This window comes from Mytilus galloprovincialis, chromosome 4 (assembly GCF_965363235.1).
Source record: "Mytilus galloprovincialis chromosome 4, xbMytGall1.hap1.1, whole genome shotgun sequence".
Classification (NCBI taxonomy): Eukaryota; Metazoa; Mollusca; class Bivalvia; order Mytilida; family Mytilidae; genus Mytilus; species Mytilus galloprovincialis.
Genome location: NC_134841.1, coordinates 4,998,799 through 5,012,411, shown reverse-complemented (window position 1 = coordinate 5,012,411; position 13,613 = coordinate 4,998,799). Strand labels below are relative to the sequence as shown.

Genomic DNA, 13,613 nt, shown 5'->3' with positions numbered 1-13,613 from the left:
CATAAATTATTCCTACTAAAGTGCTTAGATAGACCATTTCAAATCCGGAATTTTACAGCACTCGCACCACAAATAAAAACGCATTAGCTTCGGGAAAATGTCTTGCAAGATTGTCCAATGTCGAATTTCGACGCTTTTTACCAAAACACTGTCAGTTTCAACGTCATTATATTAAATATTAAATGTGTAGCATACAAAATAGTGCTTTTGCGTAATTGTGCTTTCACCCCACAATACGATAACATACTTTTTGATAAGCTATGAAGTCGAAATGACTTCGTTTTTTAACAAATCAAATGTCTTGCAAATTTTTCCACTGAACAATTTTCTTACGTTTTGAACGTTTTCGATTCGGGACGCTATACATATATGTGTTTTCAAATTATTTCTAAAAGTTTGTTCTTTGTTTTAGTGTTGAACACCGCTACATGTATTAGCGACATTTGTTGCATTTTATTGACCTGTCATCATAGGTAGGAGAAGCCGGACATCAGGCGAACTTAAGTTTAAATATTTGCAAATATATGAACTCATTTGGCCAATCACTCTCCTTGGCGATCGAAATTGAAAGCAGTTCGTATTATCATATGATATATATATGAACGATATTTCATTGTTTTTAAATAACAAGTACGGTTCGATTTCATGTTTTCAGATCAGAGGACAAAACAAAATAACAAAATTACAAATTTCGAAAATAGATAGAATCATAGAATATAATCAAATAGAAAATGAATAATTATCTTAAATGAAAAGAAAATAAAACATATGGTAATTTGTCAATAAATAGGTAAAATATTTCAGATGACTGGGGTTGTACATTTAATTCATTTGCGCTGAAATTGAAGGAGGCAGTAAAATTGTTGTACCTGAGGAGTTACACTTCGATATTATACAAAGCTTGTAAACATATCAGATGAATATAATTATTTTTCACGCAATCATTCTCTTTCTTGATTTAATTACTCCGTTGTAACAGCAGAAGTCTTTTTCATTAAAATCTTTTCACTTATCATCACACACACCCCTCCCCCTCCCCCCCAAAAAAACCAAAAAAAAAAAAAAACCAACAACATTTTAAAAAAGATAAAAGATAAAAGCACAAAACACAAAAACTATGTTATTTAAGCAACATGAATTGCTTCCTCCCGTCCCTCTTTTCTTAAATTAACGGGTGACCAACGCATTATATAATATACTATAGGCACTATTTTCTCAACCAAATACCTATTTTGTATTGTTTATTTTTGCTTGCGTAACTACCAGTAGGACATATTTCATACATATCCAAGACTTTGAAGTATCCATATCGATCAAAATTGATTACAAACAAAACGAACAAAGTATACTCGATTACCTTCGTAAAACGTTAAAAATTTTGACGTTACCAATTGGGACGCAATATCGTGCGTAACGTCTAAAGGGTGCAATGTTTTTAAGAAGTTTCGTTGGATTTATTTCCTCTTTACAACAAGGTTCCTAATTTTTTAAAGAGCTTTCAAACTCATTTTTCTGCATTTTAGGGTTCAACAAATGTGCGAATATCTTTAAAATGGATTATTTTTAACAGCAGTTGATATGGCAACTGAACTCTGACAGCCAGGTGAGACTAGTTGAGGTGAAAATCTGTCAAATTTTGAAATTGTACTTCAAAAGTGAGTTACCTGCATTAAGGTCTACAAATAAAGGTCCTCGTATGAACTTCATCTATGAAAAACGGACATAAACAGTGGGGTCAAGAGAGACAAAAATTAATATGATTGCAACAAAATTTGTATTTTGGTACTTGTCAGGTTGTGAGTTGTTTTAGGTTTGCATCACACTGTGTGGTTTTTTTCAAACTTACATGGAAAAAGAAAATCATAAATCTAATTTTTTTAGCAAGAGTGCATGTGTATGATCAATATAATAACCATGGGTATTATTTAACTTGATATTTATTTATTTATAAGATAACTTTGATATCAGGGAGACATCAAATGATCAACCCATTATAAAAATAAGACGGAAAAGAACGAATACTTCTATTTCGTTTCAATAATTTTATAATTTCCTTCATTTTTATTTCAATGAATTATTTCTATAGCATAAGCTGAAAGTGATGTGTCATATTTGACTGGTTTCTACTTTGAACAGCTTTCAATATTTCAATATTCACTGGATGGCATCAGGGAAAAATAAGAGGAAGAAATTATTTGAAGCAGTTTAGAACAACTCATTCTAACGATTGGCAATTTTCCTGCTGAGGGCAGATTTGTGTTGGTCGGCACCAGACGCCTAAGAACTGGATAAAATAAAATGTTTGGCATAAGAAAAATATGAGGCAGGTGGTACCAGCGAAAGAAGACAAAGTGATACTTTTTGTACTAAGATATGGACAACTTTGCAAAATAGTGTGCTGTTATAACACTGTCCAAGGTAAAGGGTAAGGTCCAGTGCTGACAAATATTAATAACCCCGCCACATTGAACATATTTCTGTCCCAGGTCATGAGCCTATATTTCAGTGCTTGTCGTTTTTGCTGTCGGATAAGATTTTTTTTCGTATTTGTTTCAGACCGTTGGTTTTCCTCGTTAAATTACCGGTATATTTTGGAGTTCATGGGATTGCCTCGGGGTTTTTTAGAAGGGGGTACGTTGAATTGTATCTTCTGAATAAGTTTATGAAATTGGAACATCGGTAAATCTACTGTTGCTTCACATTTTTAAAATTGTTTTACATTTTATCATTTCAGAGCCGTTGATTGCTTACCATACACAGTATCAGTTTTGCCATTGTTGCAAATCGTAAGGTAGCCTATTGTTGCCTTTATTTGATCTCCGGTGGAACAAAGTGGGCTTATTTTTTTCAACAACAGACAAACTGGCATTCTTAGACTTAGTTTTTTTGATATTTCTTTTCTGAAATTGAGATCGATCTTCAACGTACATCCTATAACACGTATATCCTAAACGTTTTTTTTTTATGATTTATATTGTTATGGTCTGCATTTATTGAATTTTTAAAGATAACAGGAGATGGTCTCAGTAATACAAAACTAATTAAACCCTGTTAAAGGTACTCATGGTATATGTTTATGACAAGTCACGATCAGGTTACGACATGTGTAGACTCGAGGCAAACATTCATAGCCAATGTGCTGTGCGACCGCATGTCAATCGTTGGAGGCCTCAGTAGACCACCTATTAATGTAAGTTTTGGTTAACTTTTATTTGTTTGATTACTATTTCATTGGTGTTTACCAACGTTTCTTAAAGTCATAAAAAAACAAGTGACCGGTGAAAAATAATGTTCTTCCAATTCTTGAACCAATACATACAAACATCATAAACTTAGTCTTCTGTGCACGAATTTATCATTTTTTTCGTGTAAATTTCGTATAATCGTCAATTTTTTTTTTCGATCGGTCAGTGTTGTTGTGAAAATATGGCAGGTAATTAAAGTTCGTGTTTTGAAGCCGAAGTTTAACGATTGTCACCTGTTTGTCAACAATCGACAAAAAATCAACAAAAAAGCATGGAAATTGAGCACGTGCTTAACATGTAAATTTAGATAATAGTTTATTTTAAGGACATCCATGCGTATTGTGATCACCGGATTTTTACGAGATGGGTCACACTGAGGTCACTTTGCATACGGAAAATATGTCGGGGGAATTGCTTCCTGGAAGGAAGGAAGCAATTAAAATAAAGTAAACTTCTAATTAGGAATAAATTAAAGAATTTTCTTCAGAAAAAAGTATATGTACATCAGTTTTATAATGAAAACTATCCATTGAGTTATAAAAAAACGTATGCATTATTTTTTTTGATTTGAGGTTTCTTATGACTTTAACGCTATATATTTTAAAATACAAATACATATTTTCGGATATCTAGCGTGGAGAAACAATTTTAACTCGGAGTTCAGTATTTTTGTGATTTTACTTTTCATATTTTATTGAAAAAAATCAATTTCAAACAAAAACGTTTCGTAAAGATACTATTGTGGTCGATATTTCGTCCATTTGTATTTAATAAAATCTTTATTTGTTAATCTGGACCAATCTCATTAAAATTCATATGTATATATTTGTGTATATGTGGCGGTAAAGAAATCAGTGATCGATATTTTAATTAAATTGGTATGTACATATCAAATATTCCATGCCTATTTGGGTTACTATATTTCGCCCTTACTTGCAGAGTTCACGTGAAAGAAGAGGATGATAAATGTATAAAAGCCTCCCTACCTTTTCTGAAAGGCATTTTCCAGGGGAATAATCAGACCTGTTGAACAGCATTATGCTACTATAATTGTCTTTCTTTATCTGTGAACCGATTTTAACACAAAAAATAATAAAACCCTACGCATAAAAGAAATCATGTTTTTCCAAACCTTCAAAAAGAGGCATTGCATGTGCTTTCAATCTTCGGATTTATTGTATAAATCACGATGTAAAATTTCCTGAAGTCCAATTTAATATTTTTGACTTATGAGTTTTAATATCCCTTCCTCTCTCTTACTGCATATTTTGTATCAACTAACAGTTTCCTAGTGAAAATATTACGTAACACTTTCACTGCAAACTGTTTAATGATCAGTCAATTCGATTAATACACTAAATGCTACCAGGAACGTGTAATACCTATCGAATTATTAATTGCTATGGTTTGTAATCCCTAGGCTATAAACGTTAATAACATTCATCAAAAACTGTCAACTTTTAAAAAAAAATATAAATTCACACTGTAAAACATCACGTCAAAGGCAATACACAAATTGTCCAAGAAATTTCGACAAGACCGGATATAAAATGAAATATGTTGTATTTTGAGGATATTGGTTGTTAGTAAAACAATGGCACTGACGCCGAAGATAGTTTCGTGTTGCAGTCTATTTATAGTTACATTTTTCTTCGGAGTACTGTCATGTGGAATTGTTCGGTTGATGAAAAGGCGAATGCCAAAATCTACATCACATCAGAAGTACATAGGCTGGATGAACTGTTTTGCTGGTGGGGTATTCTTTGGTACTACTTTCCTTCATTTGATGCCAGAATCGATAGCGGAGATAAAATTAGGAATAGATATGGAATATCCAATTGCTGAAATTTTGATATCTGCCGGTTTTTTTCTCATTTTATTTCTAGAACATTTGTTTGGATTATGTTTCGCATCTTGCAGAGGTAAATCTGTGTTGGGTGATAAAAACAAACTATTCGATGACGGGAAACTGAAAGAGAATGAATATGAAATAAGTGAACTAAAAACTTCACCAAATACTCCCGCCAGAAATCCTATCAATGGACATTTAGGTCAAACAAATTGTACTTATTCGTCAAACGAAGCGTTTCCTGTTGTAGAACTAACTACCAGTATTTCAGATTTGAATAGTGATGGTATCCAATCAAAATCTATAGATCAACCGGAAATAACCGAAACAACTGACGTCATTGATGATGGTCGTGTTTCAAGTTTTAATGGAAGAAGTTTTAGCGAACATGAATACGAAGACATTGATGGGACCGAAAATGGTTCTGAAGAGGGTAAAGTGTCCGTTTTTCGAATCACAGTACTAATTATTGCCCTTTCTCTTCATATGATATTTGAAGGCCTTGCTTTAGGTCTTCAGGACACCGTTCCAGCAGTATGGACTCTACTCATAGTAATATCTGTTCACAAATGTATTATGGCAGCAAGCGTTGGTCTCCAACTCAATGACGTCATGAAAAAAATGAAACAAATTATGTTGTGCTTGTTCTTCTTCTCATTAGTAACTCCTCTTGGTATTTTGATTGGAGTTCTTGTCAACGATCTATCGTCAACAGAAAATATTGTTTCGGCCATTTTAGAATGTATTGCAACAGGATCGTTTTTATATGTGACATTTTTTGAGATTCTTCAGCGAGAATTCAACGAACATCACAACATGATAAAAGTATTGATTACTTTCCTAGGGTTTTGTGTTTCAGCTGGAGCTAAACTATTAGAGACATATTTCCATAAGGATTAAACAAAAACGTAGTGAAAAGAATATTTTCATTGCTGGGGAAAAAAATCTGAAAAACACAAAACAATCCATCAAAATACTAAAGCGGGGATTACTGAGTCCAATGTAAATATTATAAAGTAATAAATAATACCAAGTACTTATTCATAGTATTAAGAATCAGATAGCAATTTGTTATTTATAATGCATAATAGTAAATCTGTCCGAATCAATGTTACACGTATTGACTTATAGCATCCCTCGATTGAAGTAAATGATTTGAATCAATTCACTTTGATTTTTTTATTTTATGTTGTTTTTTTTTTGTTTTTTTTTTGTTTTTTATTTCTTTTCGAAACCTTGTCTATTTTGGGCTCGACTTTTGGTGAACCTTTGCAATTACTTCGCGTACGTCGTAAACTTTTTCAAAATGTGTATAATAAAACCCATGCCGCTTGGAAATCCTAATAACTCCGAGCACTAAGCAACGTTTTATGCCTTCTATGAACATCGTTAAACACACCAATATGACGTCCTGGAGTCGGTTTCACAAAAAAAAACTTACGACTAAGATTGATCGTAAGTAAACTGATTTCGTCATTAAATGCGGCTTCTGTGCTGACAATAATATAGCTAGTACCAAAAAGCCAGTATTTAAACTTGACAAACCATGGATTACAGAGAACTGTAAAACTTTACGTAGACAATATATATATCAGCGTTAAAAGTTTTCAATGAAAAACGTATAAATGAAAACAGAATTAAATTGAACAGTACAAGCAAACAGAGATGAGACTCAAGAGACAGTACAAAAACCAACAAGGGAGTATGTTGAATCGGTTGCGTCGAAATAACCCGAAAAAGTTTTTTCCCGAAATTTAAAAGAACACGTAACAATAATGTGAATTCTATAACACTGGAACAATTTCAAATGCATTTTCAAAATTTAGTGTCGGGGAAATACGCATAACGAAAACGAAAATCAAAAAGAGTCTATACAAAATGTGTTCGAAGAATTAGACGCCCCATTCACTGAGAATGAACTTAGTTATGGAATACGACAACTAAAACGTGATAAAACTCCTGGATTTGACAACATACTAAACGAATACCTTATTACTGGTAAAGCTGCACTGACACAAGTCCTGTGTAAACTGTTTAATGACATTTTAAATACTGGAAATTTCCCGCAGATGTGGGTTAAAAGCATAATGGTTCCTGTGTTTAAGAAAGGGGATGTGGAATGTGGATGATCCAAAAAAACTATCGTGGTATTTCGTTGGTTTCACACATTGGAAAGCTGTTTACTTCTATCCTAAATACTCGACTTTTGAAATGGTGTGAGAGAAACAACGTACTAACAGATGCGCAATACGGTTTCCGTCCTGGCCTTGGAACTACAGATGCTATCTTTGCCCTTCATTCCATCATAACAAATAGCTTATAGAGACAGGAAGATATTATAATATTGACAGGAAAGATAGATTATGTATTTATTGTAATACAAGTTTCATTGAAGACGAATTTCATTTTTATTGGAATGTAATAAATATGCTGACATTAGAGAAAATTATATCTAACACAGAAATTAATTTTATGAATTTCATACTCGGCGTTATACTTGAAATTGTATTATATACAAGTAATTTAATGTATCTCAATGTAGTAAACATTTTGTTATTATATGTTTGTTTATTTAATATGGTGCATGTATAATTATTTGTCAAAAAATGAATGTATATCCTATAAGCTGTACTTGCTTTTGGAATAAAAGTATTATTATAGTCGTGCGTTTTGTTTTGTGAAACCGACTCCTGATTTATATACAAACATTTGTGTGTATTTCTTTTTTCCTTTGTATCAATCTGATGGGTTAAATCCTTTTCAACTTTAGTTATTGTCATAGTTTGTTCTTATGTTGTGTTGTTAAACCACTGTCTAGGTTTCTTGATAGTTTGCGCACCCAAACAAGTTTAACCCCACCATATTCGGTATGTGTCTGTAATTTAGTGGTTTTCTTTTGTTGCTACATGTGTATCGTATTTGTTTTTGTTAAGTGTTGTTTATTCTTCAGTGTTTTGTGCTTTTGCACCATTGTCTCATATGTTCGATAAGAGGTTGCTCTAATCATATATAATCACGTCACATTTCGTGTATGCCAATTGAAGGGCCTGTAATGCAGCGCTTGTCGTTTGTTGCTGTATAACATTTTGTTTTTCGTTTATTGTTTTCAATATAATTATATCATGTTGTTAGTTTTGCTCGTTTGAACTGTTTACCATTTGTCATGGCGTGGCCTTTTATGCGGTGAAGAAATAAAGAAGTAAGTTATATGGACTTTAAGAAATTGTTTGAAAACATTAATTTCTGAATGTAACAAAATTAATAATGATATATGGTATTTAAGTTTAGCCGCCGGCAGTTGTAAACACATCACCTCACATACTTGTAAACAACTTAAATTTATTTACAACATTCCTTTAATGAAAGCTGCTAAACGGCAATTGTGAATAGTGTCTTTCAATTACATGTCGTATTCAGGGGTGAATATATCCGTTTCAGATATAATGTATCCTTGGACCAACTTGTATGCTTTAAGACGTATTGTAATGTAGTTGAAAGATAAGAATCACAGTTACATAAATGAAAAATGATTTATATTCTAATTCGTCACCTCAAACGCATATAAAGTATTTATAAAATAAAAACAAACACTTGTTACATAGGAATAGCTCGCCAGCATGTGCAGCTTACTGTTAAATTTTATTAAATCAAAATATTGAGTCCCGATGTCATGATATCGGTCACACCGCTGCGTAGTACACGACAGCCTACAAAATAGAAAAACAAAATCAGAAATCATATATACATATAAATCTTAATAATCGAACAAACAATGTCCTACTGATAGAATAAATATCTTTCTATCTATGCGCGAAAACATTTCAAATGTACAAGCATCTTAATCCGGGAGGGGGGTGGGGGGTCTTTACCTAAACTAAGCTGCCTTACTGAACGGTATACGAGCTTCGAATGACCATATATCTTAAATTACTTAAACAAGACAACTATTCGCGCTTTAAAAATCCCGTGCTATTTACATAACAAATATCATATTCAATATATTTACGCAATGCGACAAATATTGACCAATCCGAAATATCATATATTTAAAACACAAACCTGTTTATCTAACATAAACACCAATAGATGACCACTATGCGGACACACAATCACGTGTGATTGTTTACATAATAGAAAACACGTGTATGCTCAACTTTAATAAATACATTTATATTCTAATTCGTCACCTCAAACGCATATAAAGTATTTATAAAATAAAAACAAACACTTGTTACATAGGAATAGCTCGCCAGCATGTGCAGCTATTTTCGACTAAACAAAGAAAGGCGCAATTGTGTGCTTTTTAAATTCCTAAATTTTTAGTTACTGTTAGACGTTCACTGATGTTCTCTTTGACATATCCGTCCTTAGCCCGGTCTGATTTCCAGCGACCATGTTTTTTGAAGATTCTATCTTCCACGTGCGCATTTGCAGCAGCAGTGGCGCCTCCGGACCTCAAACTATGCAAACCAAAATACTTTTTGTCTAAACCAATAGATGTTAAAGTAGATAACAGAATGTCTCTTGCAGTAGTATAAGAAAGCTTACCATTTCTTAATTTGTAACCATTTACAGATTTACAAAAAGATAAAGGACGAAAAATCAAATCATTACTGTCCGACTTGATGTTTGCTAAATCTAAATATTTCATCAACATTTTAACGGGACATGTAATTTTGTCCGTTTTTGAAATGAGTACATCTCTACCCTCACGGTAAATATCAGTTTTACCACTCTCTATCAGTAAACTTATGTACGAATCATGAAAAACAATATTATTTCTTGTCAGATTTGCTAATTCTGAATACCTCAAAAATCCAGCAAAACTTATAAGGCACATACATGCTATTCTAACATCTTTCAGATTAGATTTATCGTTACCATAAAGCATAACGATTTGATACAAAATTTCTGGTGTTATAGGTTCTTTCTTAACCACAATGTGTCCAACAGATCTTAAAGATCCTTCCTTCACAGAAATAACCAAATCCGATTTACACGGATTTTCAACTCCGGCTAATCTATGAGCCCAACTTATAGCATAAAAAGCTTCATTTATACTGCTAGTAGATTTACCAATATTAGTCAAATAAACTAAATACGATGCGACAGAAATAACTGAAGCAGGTAACGTGTTTGAAAAATTAATAGATAAACACCACTTACAAAAAGCGTTGAAAACATATCTATACTGTCGTTGAGTGTTAGCTGCTCTAGATGACAAACAAAAGGAAGGTATCTGGTCTACCAGGAGCTGCATGGCTGGAGATTGAGACTGACGAAAAGAATCAATATCATTCCATCTTCTGGTTTTGAAAACTTCTGAAAAATGTGTTACCCAATAAAGGAAAATTAAACAAGTATTCATATAAATTATTATAATAAAATGCATATGACATTAAACAATCAACCATGCCTACTACAATATCATACTACAACATATGATACTAGGGCCATGTCGCTAAAAATACTTCATCTTTACATTCTCCACTGAGTAATATGTACAACGTAAAATCTCATTCACCATGTCTCTGCAATACCATAATTGATATCAGGACCATGTGAAATATCACAGACTAGCGTCTAATCTAACTGCGAGAACAGTTGATAAAAATTTTTCAGTTCCAAAGATACACTTCGGACTACTTCCTTTTGAATAGATTCTATTCGTTTCTTTAAATTCTAGCACATCTTTAACATAAGCTTTGTAAGTCAAGTTTTTATTAAAAATATATGACCAGAATGGCGAAGATACCCATCTTGGAACAATTAAAGACCCTTTAGCCTTACAGTAAATCAGATGTTTAATTGTGCGTATAACTGAATAAATAGGGGGGACAAGCCAATTATTTTCTCCATTCCAATTTTGTGTAAACGCATCTACAGCTTCTGCGTTCGGATTCCAGAAAAGTGAGTTAAACCTTTTTGTCTTGTTATTCATCACGCTAGCAAACCTGTCAACAGTAAAAGGTCCCCATAAACTTTCTAAAAATTAAAAAAATTCATTTGAAATTTGCCAATCCTCATGATCACTCATTTTGCTAATGTAATCTGCCTTTGAATTCAATGTGCGGGGAATCCATTGTAATTCAATTAATATATTATGCTCTTTACAAATACAAAAAATAGAATAGGCAAGATTTTGTAAATCTTCCTTCATACTTCCAGCTTGTACTATACGTACACAATTTTGGTTATCAGTAAACCATTTTAAACTTTTGCCCATAAATAGAGTACTAAACGACAAAAGGGCCTGTTCGATTGCTCTCATCTCTCTCCAGGTGGAGCTTTTACATCTTTCTAATTCGTTCCACATTTTGTGAAAAATCTTATTTTCCAATTCTACAGTATAAGCCCCACAGGCTACATTACTAGCATCTGAAAAAATTACTATTGAAGAAGGGCTGTACATAGCCAATTTCTTTTTATTCAAAGTAACCACATTGGATTTCCAGAACTTAAGCTCATTCAAAATCTCAGCTGGATAAACTATTTGTAATAATTTATCCCAGCTCAATCTTTGCACGATGCACAAGTAACAATATCTTGTCATCAATCTAGTCAAATTTTCGAGAACTGGTGATAAAGAAATGATCTTACCAGTCACTTGAGCTAATTGCCTAGCAGAGAAAAACAAAAATCTGTCTAAAATTTCATCTATAGACTGTAACAAATCATTTAATCTTCTTTCGGGAATAGAAATGCAGAATTGAGCAGAATCCCAAGTGATTCCTAACCATTCTAACTTTTGGGTAGGTTCAAAAACAGATTTTTCTACATTGACTAAAAAACCAGCCTCTTCTAGTGATTTTTTGACAAAATCGGAATCTTTCCGACATAATTCGTAATCCGAAGCCATTCCAAAACCATCATCTAAATACAAAACAATATCAATCGAATTTTGTCTCCAATATTTGACCATAGATCTCAAACATTTCGTAAATAAGTAAGGGCTAGAAGCTAGACCAAAAACTAAAACTGAAAAACAGTAATACTTGTTATTCCAGGAAAAACCAAGAAACGTTTGTTGCTGAGGACAAATGTCGTAATGATGATAACCAGACTTTAAATCGAACTTAAACAGATAAGAACCTTTTTTGAAAAATTGAATAGCTGTTTTCCAGTCTTCAAATTTAAATCTCTCTTTTTTGACGGATTTATTTAAAATTGAAAGATCCAATATTAACCTCTTTTTTCCGGACTTATTGGTGGCAACTGATAAAGGATTAACAATATAAGGCGTAAAGGGAACTTCATATGCACATCCAGAATCAACTAATTCTAAAACGGCTTTTTCCACAAATTCTGAGTTAGTAACAGCAGATTTATTGTTTTTCATGTGCATACTAGGGGGAGGCACTAAAAAAGGGATTACATAACCGTTTTTAATTGTATCTAAAACAAAATCATTAGCTCCAATCTTAACCCAAAAATCGTAATGTTTTGCAAGCCTGCCTTTAACACCTTTAAAGTTATGACTAGCAGAAAACTCTAATTTTTCAAGAAATTGAACTTGTGACATAAATTCATCAAGTTCATCGTTATTGCATTCATAGCTAGAAGATAATAAACTTATATCTAGATACTTATCATTAACAGTAACTGTATCATTGCTGTTTGGATGGCTGGTAACTGGGTGCAGAAGCTGTGGCTGACTTGAAGTTGAGTGGGCAGTTTCTTTTCCAGTGACCATACTGCTTGCAGTAGTGACAGATGTCCATGGGGCACGGCTCACGCCGTGCAGTGCTGCTACGAAAGGGCTGTTGATATCGACTGAAGTCGTAAGCTGGAGGAGGAGCAGTGGCAGTAGCGATACTCCCAACTGCTGGAGAAGGTCTAGCTGAATACGGCTGAGGGCGGGTCTTTTTCTCCTTAATAGTTTTGAGGGCTCTAGTCTCAGCCTGGCGAATCTTTTTCTCGTCCTCATCATTTTCAGCGATATCGTTACTTTCATATTCTCTAACCGTAGCCCATCCCCCAGTGGAGTTATCAGCGATCCTGATGAGTTTGTTTCTTTCTTTAAGTTTACATACCAAATCACCAGTAATAGAAGAAAGGGGAGAAGCAACAGATACGAGATCCTTGTGGATTTTGTTAAGGCCATCCAAAATGTTCTCATTAAATCGAAACTGAATACGGTTCCCTTCTGATTTGAACTTAATATTAACCTCATCTCTGAATTTCTTAGATAGATTGTCTTGTTCTGACAGAATGTCGGACTTCAAATCAACAAGTTTCTTATCCAAATAGTCTTTAAAAAGGCCAAAAGTGTCTACTAAGTCACGGTTTTGATTAGCTTGTGAATTTGAAGCATTAAGACGTTCGGGTTGACCATGTAAGGGGTCCCTTAACAAATCTTCTTCATTCAGATCGAGCACTGGTTCGGACATATCTTTACCTAAACTAAGCTGCCTTACTGAACGGTATACGAGCTTCGAATGACCATATATCTTAAATTACTTAAACAAGACAACTATTCGCGCTTTAAAAATCCCGTGCTATTTACATAACAAATATCA

General features: G+C 33.3%; 3 protein-coding genes across 3 annotated transcripts; 1 reads left to right on the top strand and 2 right to left on the bottom strand.

Annotated features, from left to right (window-relative positions):
* The first annotated feature begins 4,691 nt into the window (after nucleotides 1-4,691).
* LOC143071180 (zinc transporter ZIP1-like) lies at nucleotides 4,692-6,153 on the top strand. The gene has a single exon (XM_076245336.1). It carries the CDS (start codon nucleotides 4,840-4,842, stop codon nucleotides 5,992-5,994), a length of 1,155 nt encoding a protein of 384 aa, XP_076101451.1. The 5' UTR covers nucleotides 4,692-4,839; the 3' UTR covers nucleotides 5,995-6,153.
* A 2,805-nt stretch (nucleotides 6,154-8,958) lies between these two features.
* LOC143071179 (integrase/recombinase xerD homolog) lies at nucleotides 8,959-10,614 on the bottom strand. Its single transcript, XM_076245335.1, has one exon. It carries the CDS (start codon nucleotides 10,484-10,486, stop codon nucleotides 9,398-9,400), a length of 1,089 nt encoding a protein of 362 aa, XP_076101450.1. The 5' UTR covers nucleotides 10,487-10,614; the 3' UTR covers nucleotides 8,959-9,397.
* A 420-nt stretch (nucleotides 10,615-11,034) lies between these two features.
* Nucleotides 11,035-13,231, bottom strand: LOC143070952 (uncharacterized). The gene is made up of 2 exons (XM_076245053.1): nucleotides 11,672-13,231; nucleotides 11,035-11,079 (listed from the first exon to the last, which is right to left on the bottom strand). The coding sequence occupies exons 1-2, from the start codon at nucleotides 13,211-13,213 to the stop codon at nucleotides 11,035-11,037; spliced, it is 1,587 nt and encodes a 528-aa protein (XP_076101168.1). The 5' UTR covers nucleotides 13,214-13,231.
* Between the last annotated feature and the right edge of the window lie 382 nt (nucleotides 13,232-13,613).